Raw genomic sequence first — 12,135 nt, forward strand, 5'->3', positions numbered from 1 at the left:
TAAACACAACCCACCATACTAATTGGCCTAAAGTCTTTGATTTCTTTAACTCCGACAAACTTTGGCGCCAAAGCCACCCTTACCCAAGTAACATTCGCATCCCTAGGTAAAACAGCTGATTGAAAGAATTTCATCACGGCTATAGTAAATTTTCTACCAACACTTCTTAATGAAATTCATATTATACCTATCACTGTATGATACCTTAGTTAACTCATAATCTCAAACTACATCTTTAATTTTGAAAAACATTTGGTTTATTATAGTAATTTACCCAAAAATTAACTTATTATATTGAATTTGGTTCATTTAGCGATTTTTATTTTTGATATGGAAGTGAGGTAGGTGTGTTGCCTCATTATGGAGTAAGTAGGTGTTTTACTTCATTGTGGTGTCAGAGGAAGAGGAACTCGGACTCAGGGAGTTGAGAAAGAAGAACTCGGATCCAGGAAATTGTGGGAGAAGAATTTGGAGGGTCCGTTTTCTAACCAAAAAAAAAGAAAAAAAATTAATTGAAAAGTCCTATTAATTCACCGTAAAATTCAAAATTTTTTCTCCTTCACATTTCAAACCGTCCGATTTGGTACCTCATTTTTTTGGACACACAACTCCCTCCCTCCAATTTCTTGCTCCATGGTACGGTCAAAAGCTGTTCTCACATTCTTGTAAAATACCTCCTTAATCCATATCAATGGATTACACATAAATAAAGCATATATAAATTAATGAGCCTCAATTTAGAGTAACAAAAGATGTGGTATTACAAAAGGTATCTGGTCAGCAATGTGACTTCTGAATAAAATGACGAATACCCAAATCCAAGTTTGTTTACTCCAGTGCTGGACTTTTTTGTATGATTCTTTTTAATCAATAAAAGCATGCCTTGTTTTATGATTATCTCCCTTTTTTCATTTCCACACAGATACGTCTATGACTTGGCTTTCCTAATCCACATTTGTCGTATTAGGCACACCCATGTCATCTCTATGAATAATAGACATCCATGTAACACAAATCCACGCCAGCCATACAACATTATACATTTATACTACTTATTTATACTATTAATGATCTTTCTTTCTACAAGATACCATATACATTTCTCTTTTCTTGACTACTGCGTAGATTGCATCAAGGAAACATGACAAACAAATATCAAAGGCTGAAAGAATAGTTTATGAATTATATATGGATGCATTGAGAATTATTCCGTGGATACAAATTCCTAGTTAAATGTTTCAAAATCACGTACAGTCAAGTCAACTTTTTCCTAACTTATAATAATAATTAGAATTTAGCTAACTCACTTGAAAATTAAAATGGTTATAATAAACTAAGATTAAACAAATTAAATTCCAAATTTAAACTTAAATTAAAAGGTATATCTAATATGTCTTAAGGATACATAATAAATATATTATTAATAAAATATTTTAAAATTTTTTATTTAATAAATATATTAAAAATTTATATTTTTATATTTTTAATAAAAATGTTCTCAATTTATAATGTTAAAATATATCTTTAAGATATAAAATAGACAACCCAAATTTAAATTATGACGACTCATTTATTGATTTTATTCTGAGTCGTTGAGAATTTACTTTTTATTAATGACCTGAGCAGATTTTCTTAGTACATTGAAAAAAAGTGTAAGGTCCTTTATATGAATTTTAATTTTCAATAAAGCATATAATCACTTTTGTATTTTTATATACTAGTAGTAAACTATTACCGAAACTTGTGCATGTGTATGATGATCTTCTGCAAAGTTATTCTCTGCTACATGTGACATTTGGACCCATCATTTTCCAACTATAAATTAAATGTCTCTAAAAATCAAAGATTTTCTATGAAAATAAATTGAGTTCACAAGTAACCAATTCATCAGACACAAGAAAGGGCAATGGAGAGAGAAGAACACCAAAAGGCGTCTCTCCATTCTCCTTTGATTCAAGATTGTGCAGAGCAGAACAAAGCAAAATCAATAGAAAAGAGTGAGGTAGTTGAAGAAGTGAAGAAGCAGCTATGGCTATCAGGGCCTTTGGTATCTGTGAGCTTGCTCAATTATTGCCTGCAAGTCATATCTGTCATGTTTGTTGGTCATCTCGGTGAGTTGGCGCTTTCCGGCGCTTCAATGGCCACTTCTTTTGCCTCTGTTACAGGTTTTAGCTTATTGGTTAGTCTTCTTTCCCTTTCATGTTTCATATCATGATATATTCCATTGGATCCTATGTTTTTATTGGTTGACCATAAATTGATTCAATATAAAGAAGAAACATTGTGAAGTGTTACAAACTTAGTCTATCAAGTACTGTTACAAAATGGTACATTAGCAAATTAAGGTTAAATTAGTCCTTGCTTCCTGTAATTTCACCAAATTTATAATTAAGTCTTTATAATTTAAGAGCTTTCAATTGAGTTCCTATGCCATTTTGTCTTGGGCTAAGTTGAACACCCTTTTCTTTCTAATTAATAACTCTAATATTTTTAGTAAGGCAAAGACCTAACTACAAAATTTAAAATAGTATAAGACTAAGGATTAATTTTTAAACTAAAGGACTTGTTTGTAATTACAAATCTACTTAAACTATATAGAGTGATAGAGTAATTTAACTATGCAAAATTCTTAGTCTAGATATATTGATTTTTTAAGGTAATATTTGATTTAAATTGATAGTTATTTCGAAACGGATGAAATTCGTGGATGGTAATGAAGATAGAGAATGGATCATAGTTGGTTTTGTGTTTTAAACAGGTGGGAATGGCTAGTGCCTTGGACACCTTATGTGGGCAATCATATGGAGCAAAACAGCACAGAATGTTAGGCATACACATGCAGAGAGCAATGCTGATTCTCATGATTGTGAGCGTTCCGCTCGCGGTTATTTGGATCAACACAAGATCAATTCTGATGTTTCTTGGCCAAGATCCTGAGATTTCTACGGAAGCAGGAAGCTATGCTCAGTTAATGGTTCCAAGCCTTTTTGCTTATGGCCTTCTTCAGTGCCTAAACAGATTCTTGCAAACACAGAACATAGTGTTTCCAATGGTGTTCTGCTCTGGAATCACTACTTTGCTACATGTCCTTATTTGTTGGATTATGGTGTTCAAATCTGGATTGGGGAGTAGAGGAGCTGCCATAGCAAATTCTATATCTTATTGGATCAATGTTTTATTGCTCTCACTTTATGTCAAGTTTTCTCCTTCTTGTGCAAGGACTTGGTCAGGGTTTTCTAAAGAGGCATTTCAAAATATTCCCTCATTTCTTAGGCTTGCAATTCCTTCAGCTGTTATGGTTTGGTAAAATATCCAACTCTTGAATTTGGCTACATTCATAACTCAAATGTATCTTGGATATCAACCCAAGAGTTCAATTAAGGAACCAACTTTTTTAGGTTAACATCAGGCAACATTTTTTAATTATAAATTTAAAATTTTATATCCTAAATTCTAACTCTAAATCTTAAATTCTCTAAAAATAAAGATTAAAAAAAAATCATTTACAATAAAAAGAAAAAAGTTGACTAATGTTGACTACTTAAAAGTTGATTCCTTATAATTTTTTAAGGAAAAAGTACAGGAACTAACTTTTAGTTAGCTAATATTAGTTGACTTTAGTATTTAAGGTTTATAATTTAGAATTATGGTTAAGTATTTATGATTTAGGATTTAGAATCTAAGATAGATATAATAATCTTAAAATAATTGACTGATATAGACAGGAAAAAGTTAGTTATCTAAGAATGCACTTTTTTAAATAAAAACCAAATGCATTTTTTGCTACCTTTTCAAAACATTAAAGTTTTTACTCTTGTTGAGATCTTATTGACTCGAATTTTTTGTTACCATTGTTATGGTGAACAGCTTGGAAATGTGGTCATTTGAAATGATGGTTCTCCTTTCCGGTCTTCTTCCAAATCCACAATTGGAGACATCAGTTCTTTCTATTTGGTTGGTTTCTCATTTCAGATACTTTTCTCAATCATACTTTGCATTAATTATTGTTTTGACCACCCCAATGTTTGTTTTCTTAGCTTGAATACAGCAGCAGCAGTTTGGATGATACCCTTTGGACTCAGTGGAGCTGTAAGGTTAGTATTTCTTATGAAATCTCACAGTTACATGATAAATGCAACTTACTAATATTCAAATACTCATTTTTCAACTTACTAATATAGTGTTACAGATATAACTATTCATTTGCCTCTTCCTATCAGCTTAAGCTTTTTAGTTTCGTGACATATTGGGTGTGTGTGGTTGGAGGGATTATAAATAATTCCTAGGAATTTTAAGATGGAAATATCATATTCCCATGTTTGGTTCAAAGTTTGAAAAGCTATTCTTAAGCAAGTTTGATTCCCGGAAATCAAAATACTATCATTTCAATTCCCACCTTCCCCTTGGGTATCTTTAATTCCCATGGGAATGGAATCTTTGTAACAAAGTAATACTTGAACCACACACACCCATTATGTATTCCTGGTAATGGTTGTGTGATTGTTTCAGCACTCGCGTCTCGAATGAACTTGGAGCTGGTAATCCCAGGACTGCACGCTTAGCAGTGTGTGTTGTGTTAGTAATGGCCATTATTGAGGGACTCATAGTTGGATTAGTGCTAATATTAATTCGCCATGTTTGGGGCTATGCGTATAGTAACGAAGGCGAAGTGGTCGATTATGTTGCAGTTATGCTGCCAATTCTTGCAACATCCAACTTTCTTGATGGACTCCAATGTGTTCTTTCAGGTTTTTTCTCACTCTTTTGGCCAAATCTTGTTGATACAAGTCAATGACTCCCAACATGTTCTTTTAGGATTTTTTGATTTTTTCTTTTTAATCAGAGGCATATTTCAGTAATGAAACAGGACAAGGAAGTTTTGATTTGAAACAACCAATTATAGAAAGGAAGATGTAAACTACAGTGATTTTGTATTTTAATAAACATGACTATACTATGTTTATACTAAAATCAGACAGCAAAGTCATCCACCAATATAAAATACATGTTGAAATACAAATACATATTGAAAATTATACCACACATGTATTTATGCACAAATATATTAATGGCTAATTTTAGTGGCTGATTTTGGTGTACAAATATCATTTTTGTAATACACAAGATGATAACACCAACTACAATCCTAGGACTTGATCTTCTTTTGATTCTGTAATCAATTTTGCATAAAATATATGAATGGCATCACATTCTATTCCCTATGGGAAAAGAAAATGGAAATTAATGGATCTAATTTTTTATAAAAGAAGTCTTGAAAAGAAACTTACAATGAAATGTTAATTAAGAATGCTTTAGTGAGACTATGCTCTATCAGCATTCCGTTTTTTTTACATCCTTAGATTAATGCATCTAAATAGAAGTTATCAAGATAAACGATCCAATGATATACCAAAAAATGATAATGTCATAAAGAGAGGTGAAACTCAGTTGTTTTCATGTGAAACTGATATCTGAGAACCGTTAGATGATTTGACAAGTTTGACTGAATTATTCTCTAACGGTTTTCAACTATCAACTTCATATGAAAACAACTGCATGTGAATCTTTACCTAAAAGAAAATTGACAGAGTTAGGAGAATGATTCATTGTGTCAACTTGTATAATTGCAGGCACTGCTAGAGGATGTGGTTGGCAGAAAATTGGCGCATATGTGAATCTGGGATCATACTACTTAGTTGGGATTCCATCAGCTATTCTCTTGGCTTTTACATTTCATATTGGCGGCAAGGTAGAAAAAAAAAAACAAAAAAAACCCAAGTTTCATTCCTTTGTCACACATATGTATAATCACCTGATTTTTATTATACTGTGTAGGGGTTATGGCTAGGGATCATATGTGCACTAATTGTTCAAGTACTTTCTCTACTGACCATTACTATAAGAACTGATTGGGACCAAGAGGTTAAGTAGTTTTTCATCCTTTCATTTTTTATTTATTTATTTTATGATGGGTGCTGATGTGGCTATATAACTATTTGTTATAGGCAAAGAAGGCTACAGATAGAGTCTTTGATTCAATCACACCAGACAGTATAGTCTCATGAAGCTGCAATAATGTCATATGCACGCACACTCTCCGTAGGTTCTATTTTTTGGAAGAAAGCAAAGCAAACTTTGTCACCATTCTTAGAAAAGAAAATTCTAGCTTCACTATGCAATTATATATGGTTGAGTTGGAAAAAAAATTCTCCAAACTGAAAGATTAATAAAATAATAAAATAAATTATTAGATTTTATTTTCTTATACATCAACCTTCTCACTCTAGAGAATTTTATTCTGATGGATTAATGGTTTGTAGTTTTGGCTGAACACAAGGGTTATATACATCTATGACCTATTATATTTAGCAACGTTCTTGATTTTCTTCATTGCTCCAGAATTGGAAAAAAAAAGACAGAGATGAAGATAAGAGAAAAATTAGAATTTAAAAATGAATTAAAATGATAAAATTAAAATTAAAATTTATTCAAATATTGTCAGAAACAATTGAATTAAATGTTTAGTTTTAAAAAAAGTTTTAGGGATAAAAAACGGGCAATTTACCATATTAAAACAATTGGGAGAAACCTTTACCAGATTGCAACAATTGGAAAGTGCATACCTTTATGTCTTGTTTTATTTTATATAGAAACTGTAGAAGTTTAGCACGGTTTCTAAATGAACATAAACTGTGCCTGCTAGCCAGGTTTTATGTTGAAGAGCATTTGAAGGTAAACCGTGGGAGGCAGCCACGGTTTACTTATGGAGAGAGAAATACATAAACCATGGGAAGCAACCACGGTTTATGAAGGAAGTGGTTTGCGTATAAAACCCTAGAGGCAGCCACGGTTTATGAGTGTGTAGGTATAAATAGGGAAGCCGTGGCTGGTGAGGGCGGATCATTTGTGAGGTTGAAAAAATTTGGAGAAGGTTGGTGGGTGAGAGTGAAAGATAATTTTTTGGTTTAGTAGTTTGTTTGAGATTCTGAACCAGCTGAGTGGCGAACCGATGGAAGAAGAAGCTCGCATGTACCGGTTAAATGACGTTGTGTATGTGGCTGGATTTATCGACCAAGAGGTTGGTTAAACGACATTTTTAATATTATTTTTTGTTTAATGTTGTTATTATTAATGCTAGATGATATATTATTATTTTAACAATTATAATGAAAATTTTTTCAGTTATCATCGATGTGAGTTTTTTATATTTATAAAATTTCTAATTTTTGTTGTTGTTGGAATTATTTTTTTAGTTTGACGTGTTAGTATTATTGTTAGTATTATTTTTGCTGTTCTTGTTATGGTTATTATTATTATTGATATTAATGGTAGTTGTTAGTATTGTTGTGTGTTGAGATTTCGTTATCCATCTTTCTTCAGCCTAGTAGGGTTATTAGCGGTGTGAGGAGACAATAGAATATGCCTTTACACGATCGTATCATACCGTATCCGGAGACCGCGGGCTTGTATCACTTGGCTAGGCTGAACAGTCAGTGGTTCTGGGTTGATGAGCCTCTACTTAGCGCATTCATTGAGAGGTGGCGTCTTGAGACCCACACCTTTCACATGCCCTTTGGGGAGTGTACGGTCACCTTGGAAGATGTGGCCTATCAGCTGGGTTTACCGATTGATGGTGAGCTTGTGAGTGGGTGCCTTAGTGAGTTTGAGAATCTGATGGAAAACGGAAGACCGGCATGGGTGTGGTTCCGCGAGTTGTTTGGGGAGTTACCTCCGCAGAATAAAGTCAAGCAGATGACAGTGTGCTACACATGGTTCCATGAGCGGTTTCGGGTTCTGTCAGCAGATGCTACTGACGACATCGTGCGTATATACGCGCGAGGCTATATTATGATGTTGTTGTCATCTCAGCTGTTTGCGGACAAAAATACCAACCGTGTCCACCTTCGCTGGTTGCCTTATGTGGCATTGATGAGCGGATAATTTGTACGCTTTTTGGCATTGTTTTCAGTATGTTTTTAGTATGATCTAGTTAGTTTTTAGTATATTTTTATTAGTTTTTAGTTAAAATTCACTTTTCTGGACTTTACTATGAGTTTGTGTGTTTTTCTGTGATTTCAGGTATTTTCTGGCTGAAATTGAGGGACCTGAGCAAAAATCTGATTCAAAGACTAAAAAGGACTGCAGATGCTGTTGGATTCTGACCTCCCTGCACTCGAAGTGGATTTTCTGGAGCTACAGAAGCCCAATTGGCGCGCTCTCAACGGCGTTGGAAAGTAGACATCCTGGGCTTTCCAGCAATATATGATAGTCCATACTTTGCCCAAGATTTGATGGCTCAAACCGGCGTTCAAAGTCACCCTCAGAATTTCCAGCGTTAAACGCCGGAACTGGCACAAGGATGGGAGTTAAACGCCCAAACTGGCACCAAAGCTGGCGTTTAACTCCCAAAAGAGTCTCTACACAAAAATGCTTCAATTCTCAGCCCAAGCACACACCAAGTGGGCCCGGAAGTGGATTTTTATGTCATTTACTCATCTCTGTAAACCCTAGGCTACTAGTTCTCTATAAGTAGGACCTTTTACTATTGTATTTTCATCTTTGGACATCTAGTTCTTAGATCAGATCTTGGTTCTTCTGGTTCCCTCTCTGGGGCCGAAGCCAATGATCACACTATCACTTATGTATTTTCAACGGTGGAGTTTCTACACACCATAGATTAAGGTGTGGAGCTCTGCTGTACCTCGAGTATTAATGCAATTACTATTGTTCTTCTATTCAATTCCGCTTGTTCTTATTCCAAGATATTCATTTGTACCCAAGAACATGATGAATGTGATGATTATGTGACACTCATCATCATTCTCACTTATGAACAAGTGACTGACAACCACTTCTGTTCTACAAGCAAACAAGGCTCTAATGTTTATCTCTTGGGTTCTTTAACCGGAATCTTCGTGGTATAAGCTAGAACTGATGGCGGCATTCAAGAGAATCCGGAAGGTCTAAACCTTGTCTGTGGTATTCTGAGTAGGATTCAATGATTGAATGACTGTGACGAGCTTCAAACTCCTGAGGGCGGGGCGTTAGTGACAGACGCAAAAGAATCACTGGATTCTATTCTGGCCTGATTGAGAACCGACAGATGGATAGCCGTGCCGTGACAGGGTGCGTTGAACATTTCCACTGAGAGGATGGGAGGTAGCCACTGACAACGGTGAAACCCTTGCATACAGCTTGCCATGGAAAGGAGTAAGAAGGATTGGATAAAGACAGTAGGAAAGCAGAGAGACGGAAGGGACCAAGCATCTCCATACGCTTATCTGAAATTCCCACCAATGAATTACATAAGTATCTCTATCTTTATCTTTATGTTTCATTCGTATATCACCCATATCCATTTGAGTTTGCCTGACTAAGATTTACAAGGTGACCATAGCTTGCTTCATACCAACAATCTTTGTGGGATCGACCCTTACTCGCGTAAGGTTTATTACTTGGACGACCCAGTATACTTGCTGGTTAGTTGTGCGAAGTTGTAGTGATCACAATTTCGTCCACCAGGCATCGTTGGAGGACTTGGGTAGATATAGCTGGGGCTCGGCAGCGCTTGCCTAGTTGTACAGATGTCTTTGTCGTGGAACAAACAGAAACGTTGTCAACTTAGCTGGGCCACTACAGCTTCTACCGTCTTGGATTTTTTGGAGGTTTTCATGTTTGAGGCCTAGTGGTTTCAACATATTTGGGTTTCCACTTGCATCCAGGTAAGGATATATTATTTTAGAGACAGAAATTGTTCATTTACATGTCGTGTTACCTGTTATGACATTCTCTGAATTAAACTTGTAGGTGGGTTGAGTATCTACCGAGGAACAATGCAGTGGATCAAAGAGTGGTGGCTGCACGCCTATGTTTGGATAGATTACGTGTCCATAATGTGAGTCATTTAGTTATCATTGATACAATTATGTCTTCCTTGTTATACTATTTGTTTTACGTAACGTTTCATTATGCGATGTAGATCGTGTGGGAGCCATATTCCTCTCCCGAGGTGGCAGCTGTTGTTCATCCGGAGATACTAGTTGACGAGCACCACAGGCTATGGACGGCGGTTACTAGCCTGATTTATTTTGCCGCCATTGAGTGGCACCAGGTGGATAGGGTTATGCCGCAGTTTGGCGGGGTTCAGCATCTCCCTCAGTTGGCTCTGAACATAGATTGGCTTCATGCGAAGGATGGGAGGGGTGGAGACAGGTGGTTCCCCACCTATTATCGGGAGTGGCATCAGCATTGGGAGGATCGGCATGCCACAGTTATACCGGTTGACCGAGTCGCTGACCCCAGTCCATCAGCTGAGTACCTGGACTGGTGGTGTCGTGTGGCCCACAGATTTTTATCCCCAGAGGTTGCATTTTAGGATCCCAGGCCGATTGTGTTGACTGAGGAGGCTCGTCATAGAAGGTCATCACAGGCACCTCCGATGGTGCAGGTTGTCGATAGACCAGACAACCGGCGCGTGGACCGGCGTAGGTGTATCGGCACACGTACCACGGATCGAGAGTGGCGATGGCTGGCCGACCGCTTGGAGGAGGACCAGGCTGGTGCTGATCATGGAGGTGATGTTGATTATCGTGTTCCTCGACGTAGGGCCAGACGACATAGTCAGCGGGATGGTGGTGGTCGGGCCCGTGGTAGAGAACAGTCCATTCAGTATGACAATGGTCAGCATGCTGTTGGTGAGGACATTGGCGGTGTGTCCACAGGGATGGATCAGCCTACGTACGACGTCGGGGGTTCTTCTCAGATGTTCGAGAGTGTCGACCCGCAGGCGTTCGCCGACTTTACTACCGCGGCCGTCGGTATGGACATCGATGATCCTGTGAGTCAGTCAGTGTTGTTTAGAGATATAGCAGACATGTTAGGGGACGATGATGCCACTCATTATAGGCCATAGATGCCTGAGATTCATTCCCAGTATGCCGAGCACCAGCCAGCTGTTCATGATGTTCAGCCACAGTTGCCGGTTGACCTGAACAAGCCTGCAGCTTCTCCATCTGACCCATGGTTCACGTTAGGAGGGACCCCAGCTTCGGCATTCAGCGCCGTTCCGCCTCAGGCACCGGTGCCACAGGTGGATCAAAGACTGAGGAGGGTTCGTCGTGCTCCTTTATATAGCACTGGAGGTCACCTTCTTGGTCAGTTCGACGATGAGGGCAGTGACACCATTGAGGATTCTGATTAGTTAGCTGTGTTTTTTCCATTTTTCTATGAACTTTGTTTCATTATGTTCTTGGATTCATGTTTAAACTTTTATTCCGTTATCCGGTGTTGTATCTTTTCGCTATGTATGTGACTATTAAATATGTTTCATGATGTAGTCGTTTCGAGTTAGTTTGTCTAAACAATATAATCACATTAATACTAAAGAATATAAGCACGTTAATGCTAAGTAAACTGTCTTAATAGAACAAGTAAAGAAAGAAACATTCTTCATTGATGATACAGAAGCAGATGAATAACACTAATGCTTTTAACATACACAAATTTAACTTAGGCTAATAACCTAACAGCACGCAAAATAATACATCCTAACTATCCCTGCCAGTAATATCTATTCGCTTGCCACAGTTCCTCCGCATATGACCAGGCTGTCAACAGAGGCCACAACGCTTGGGTTGGTTCTCAGTAGACCAATCTATGACACCGCGGACCCTAGTTGCCTTAGGACGACCTTCCCTCGCTCGCCTCATGTTAGGATCAGGGATGACAGTTGGTCCGGCATATGGGAGCCATAGGCCTTCTGGGATGGGCGGAACAAACCTGTGACTGTAAACATTGAACACCTCACTCATACGATACACTTCGTGTACATATGCTGCCCAATTAAGCCGCGAGTGGGCGCAACATGCAATGGCATGACAACATGGATAATGGAGCGCCTGAAAGTAGCCACAATCACATGTGTGATCCTTAAGCGAGACTCTATAGCTACCTAGTGAGAAGTTTCCAATAGGTGTCGTCTCATCCACCGTGTACTCTGACTGGTGCCTGTCGTACAACGTGACGGTGAAGCACCTTGAGTCTCTTATGTTCCTTTCAATAGCCTTGACCAAAGCCTGACAAAATTCATGTCCAGATCCAAGTTGCGCCTCTGCTGTTTGTCCCCGGAGCACAAAT

At 37.5% G+C, this 12,135-nt stretch overlaps 2 protein-coding genes across 3 annotated transcripts; both read left to right on the forward strand.

Moving 5' to 3' along the window:
• The first annotated feature begins 1,560 nt into the window (after positions 1-1,560).
• Positions 1,561-6,267, forward strand: LOC112802289 (protein DETOXIFICATION 16). Of its 2 annotated transcripts, none has more exons than XM_025845430.3 (8): positions 1,561-2,179; positions 2,759-3,303; positions 3,868-3,954; positions 4,038-4,094; positions 4,510-4,748; positions 5,631-5,749; positions 5,836-5,922; positions 6,006-6,267. In XM_025845430.3, exons 1-8 carry the CDS (start codon positions 1,907-1,909, stop codon positions 6,063-6,065), a joined length of 1,467 nt encoding a protein of 488 aa, XP_025701215.1. In that variant the 5' UTR covers positions 1,561-1,906; the 3' UTR covers positions 6,066-6,267. The 2 variants fall into 2 exon arrangements, with proteins under 2 accessions (XP_025701215.1, XP_025701216.1); XM_025845431.3 differs by having other exon boundaries at positions 4,657-4,748.
• A 1,152-nt stretch (positions 6,268-7,419) lies between these two features.
• On the forward strand, positions 7,420-11,335 carry LOC112802290 (serine/threonine-protein phosphatase 7 long form homolog). The gene is made up of 4 exons (XM_072196064.1): positions 7,420-7,825; positions 9,626-9,722; positions 9,808-9,895; positions 9,980-11,335. The coding sequence occupies exons 1-4, from the start codon at positions 7,420-7,422 to the stop codon at positions 10,373-10,375; spliced, it is 987 nt and encodes a 328-aa protein (XP_072052165.1). The 3' UTR covers positions 10,376-11,335.
• Positions 11,336-12,135: the final 800 nt, after the last annotated feature.

Source organism: Arachis hypogaea, chromosome 5 (assembly GCF_003086295.3).
Source record: "Arachis hypogaea cultivar Tifrunner chromosome 5, arahy.Tifrunner.gnm2.J5K5, whole genome shotgun sequence".
NCBI lineage: Eukaryota > Viridiplantae > Streptophyta > Magnoliopsida > Fabales > Fabaceae > Arachis > Arachis hypogaea.

Coding starts and splice junctions, on each gene's coding strand:
- LOC112802289 (XM_025845430.3), top strand. CDS start 1,907: ATGGAGAGAGAAGAACACCAAAAGGCGTCTCTCCATTCTCCTTTGATT. Junction 3,955..4,037: donor ACATCAGTTCTTTCTATTTG/GTTGGTTTCTCA, acceptor TTGTTTTCTTAG/CTTGAATACAGCAGCAGCAG. Junction 4,095..4,509: donor GGACTCAGTGGAGCTGTAAG/GTTAGTATTTCT, acceptor TGATTGTTTCAG/CACTCGCGTCTCGAATGAAC.
- LOC112802290 (XM_072196064.1), top strand. CDS start 7,420: ATGCCTTTACACGATCGTATCATACCGTATCCGGAGACCGCGGGCTTG. Junction 7,826..9,625: donor TGCTACTGACGACATCGTGC/GTATATACGCGC, acceptor TTGTCAACTTAG/CTGGGCCACTACAGCTTCTA. Junction 9,723..9,807: donor GGGTTTCCACTTGCATCCAG/GTAAGGATATAT, acceptor TTAAACTTGTAG/GTGGGTTGAGTATCTACCGA.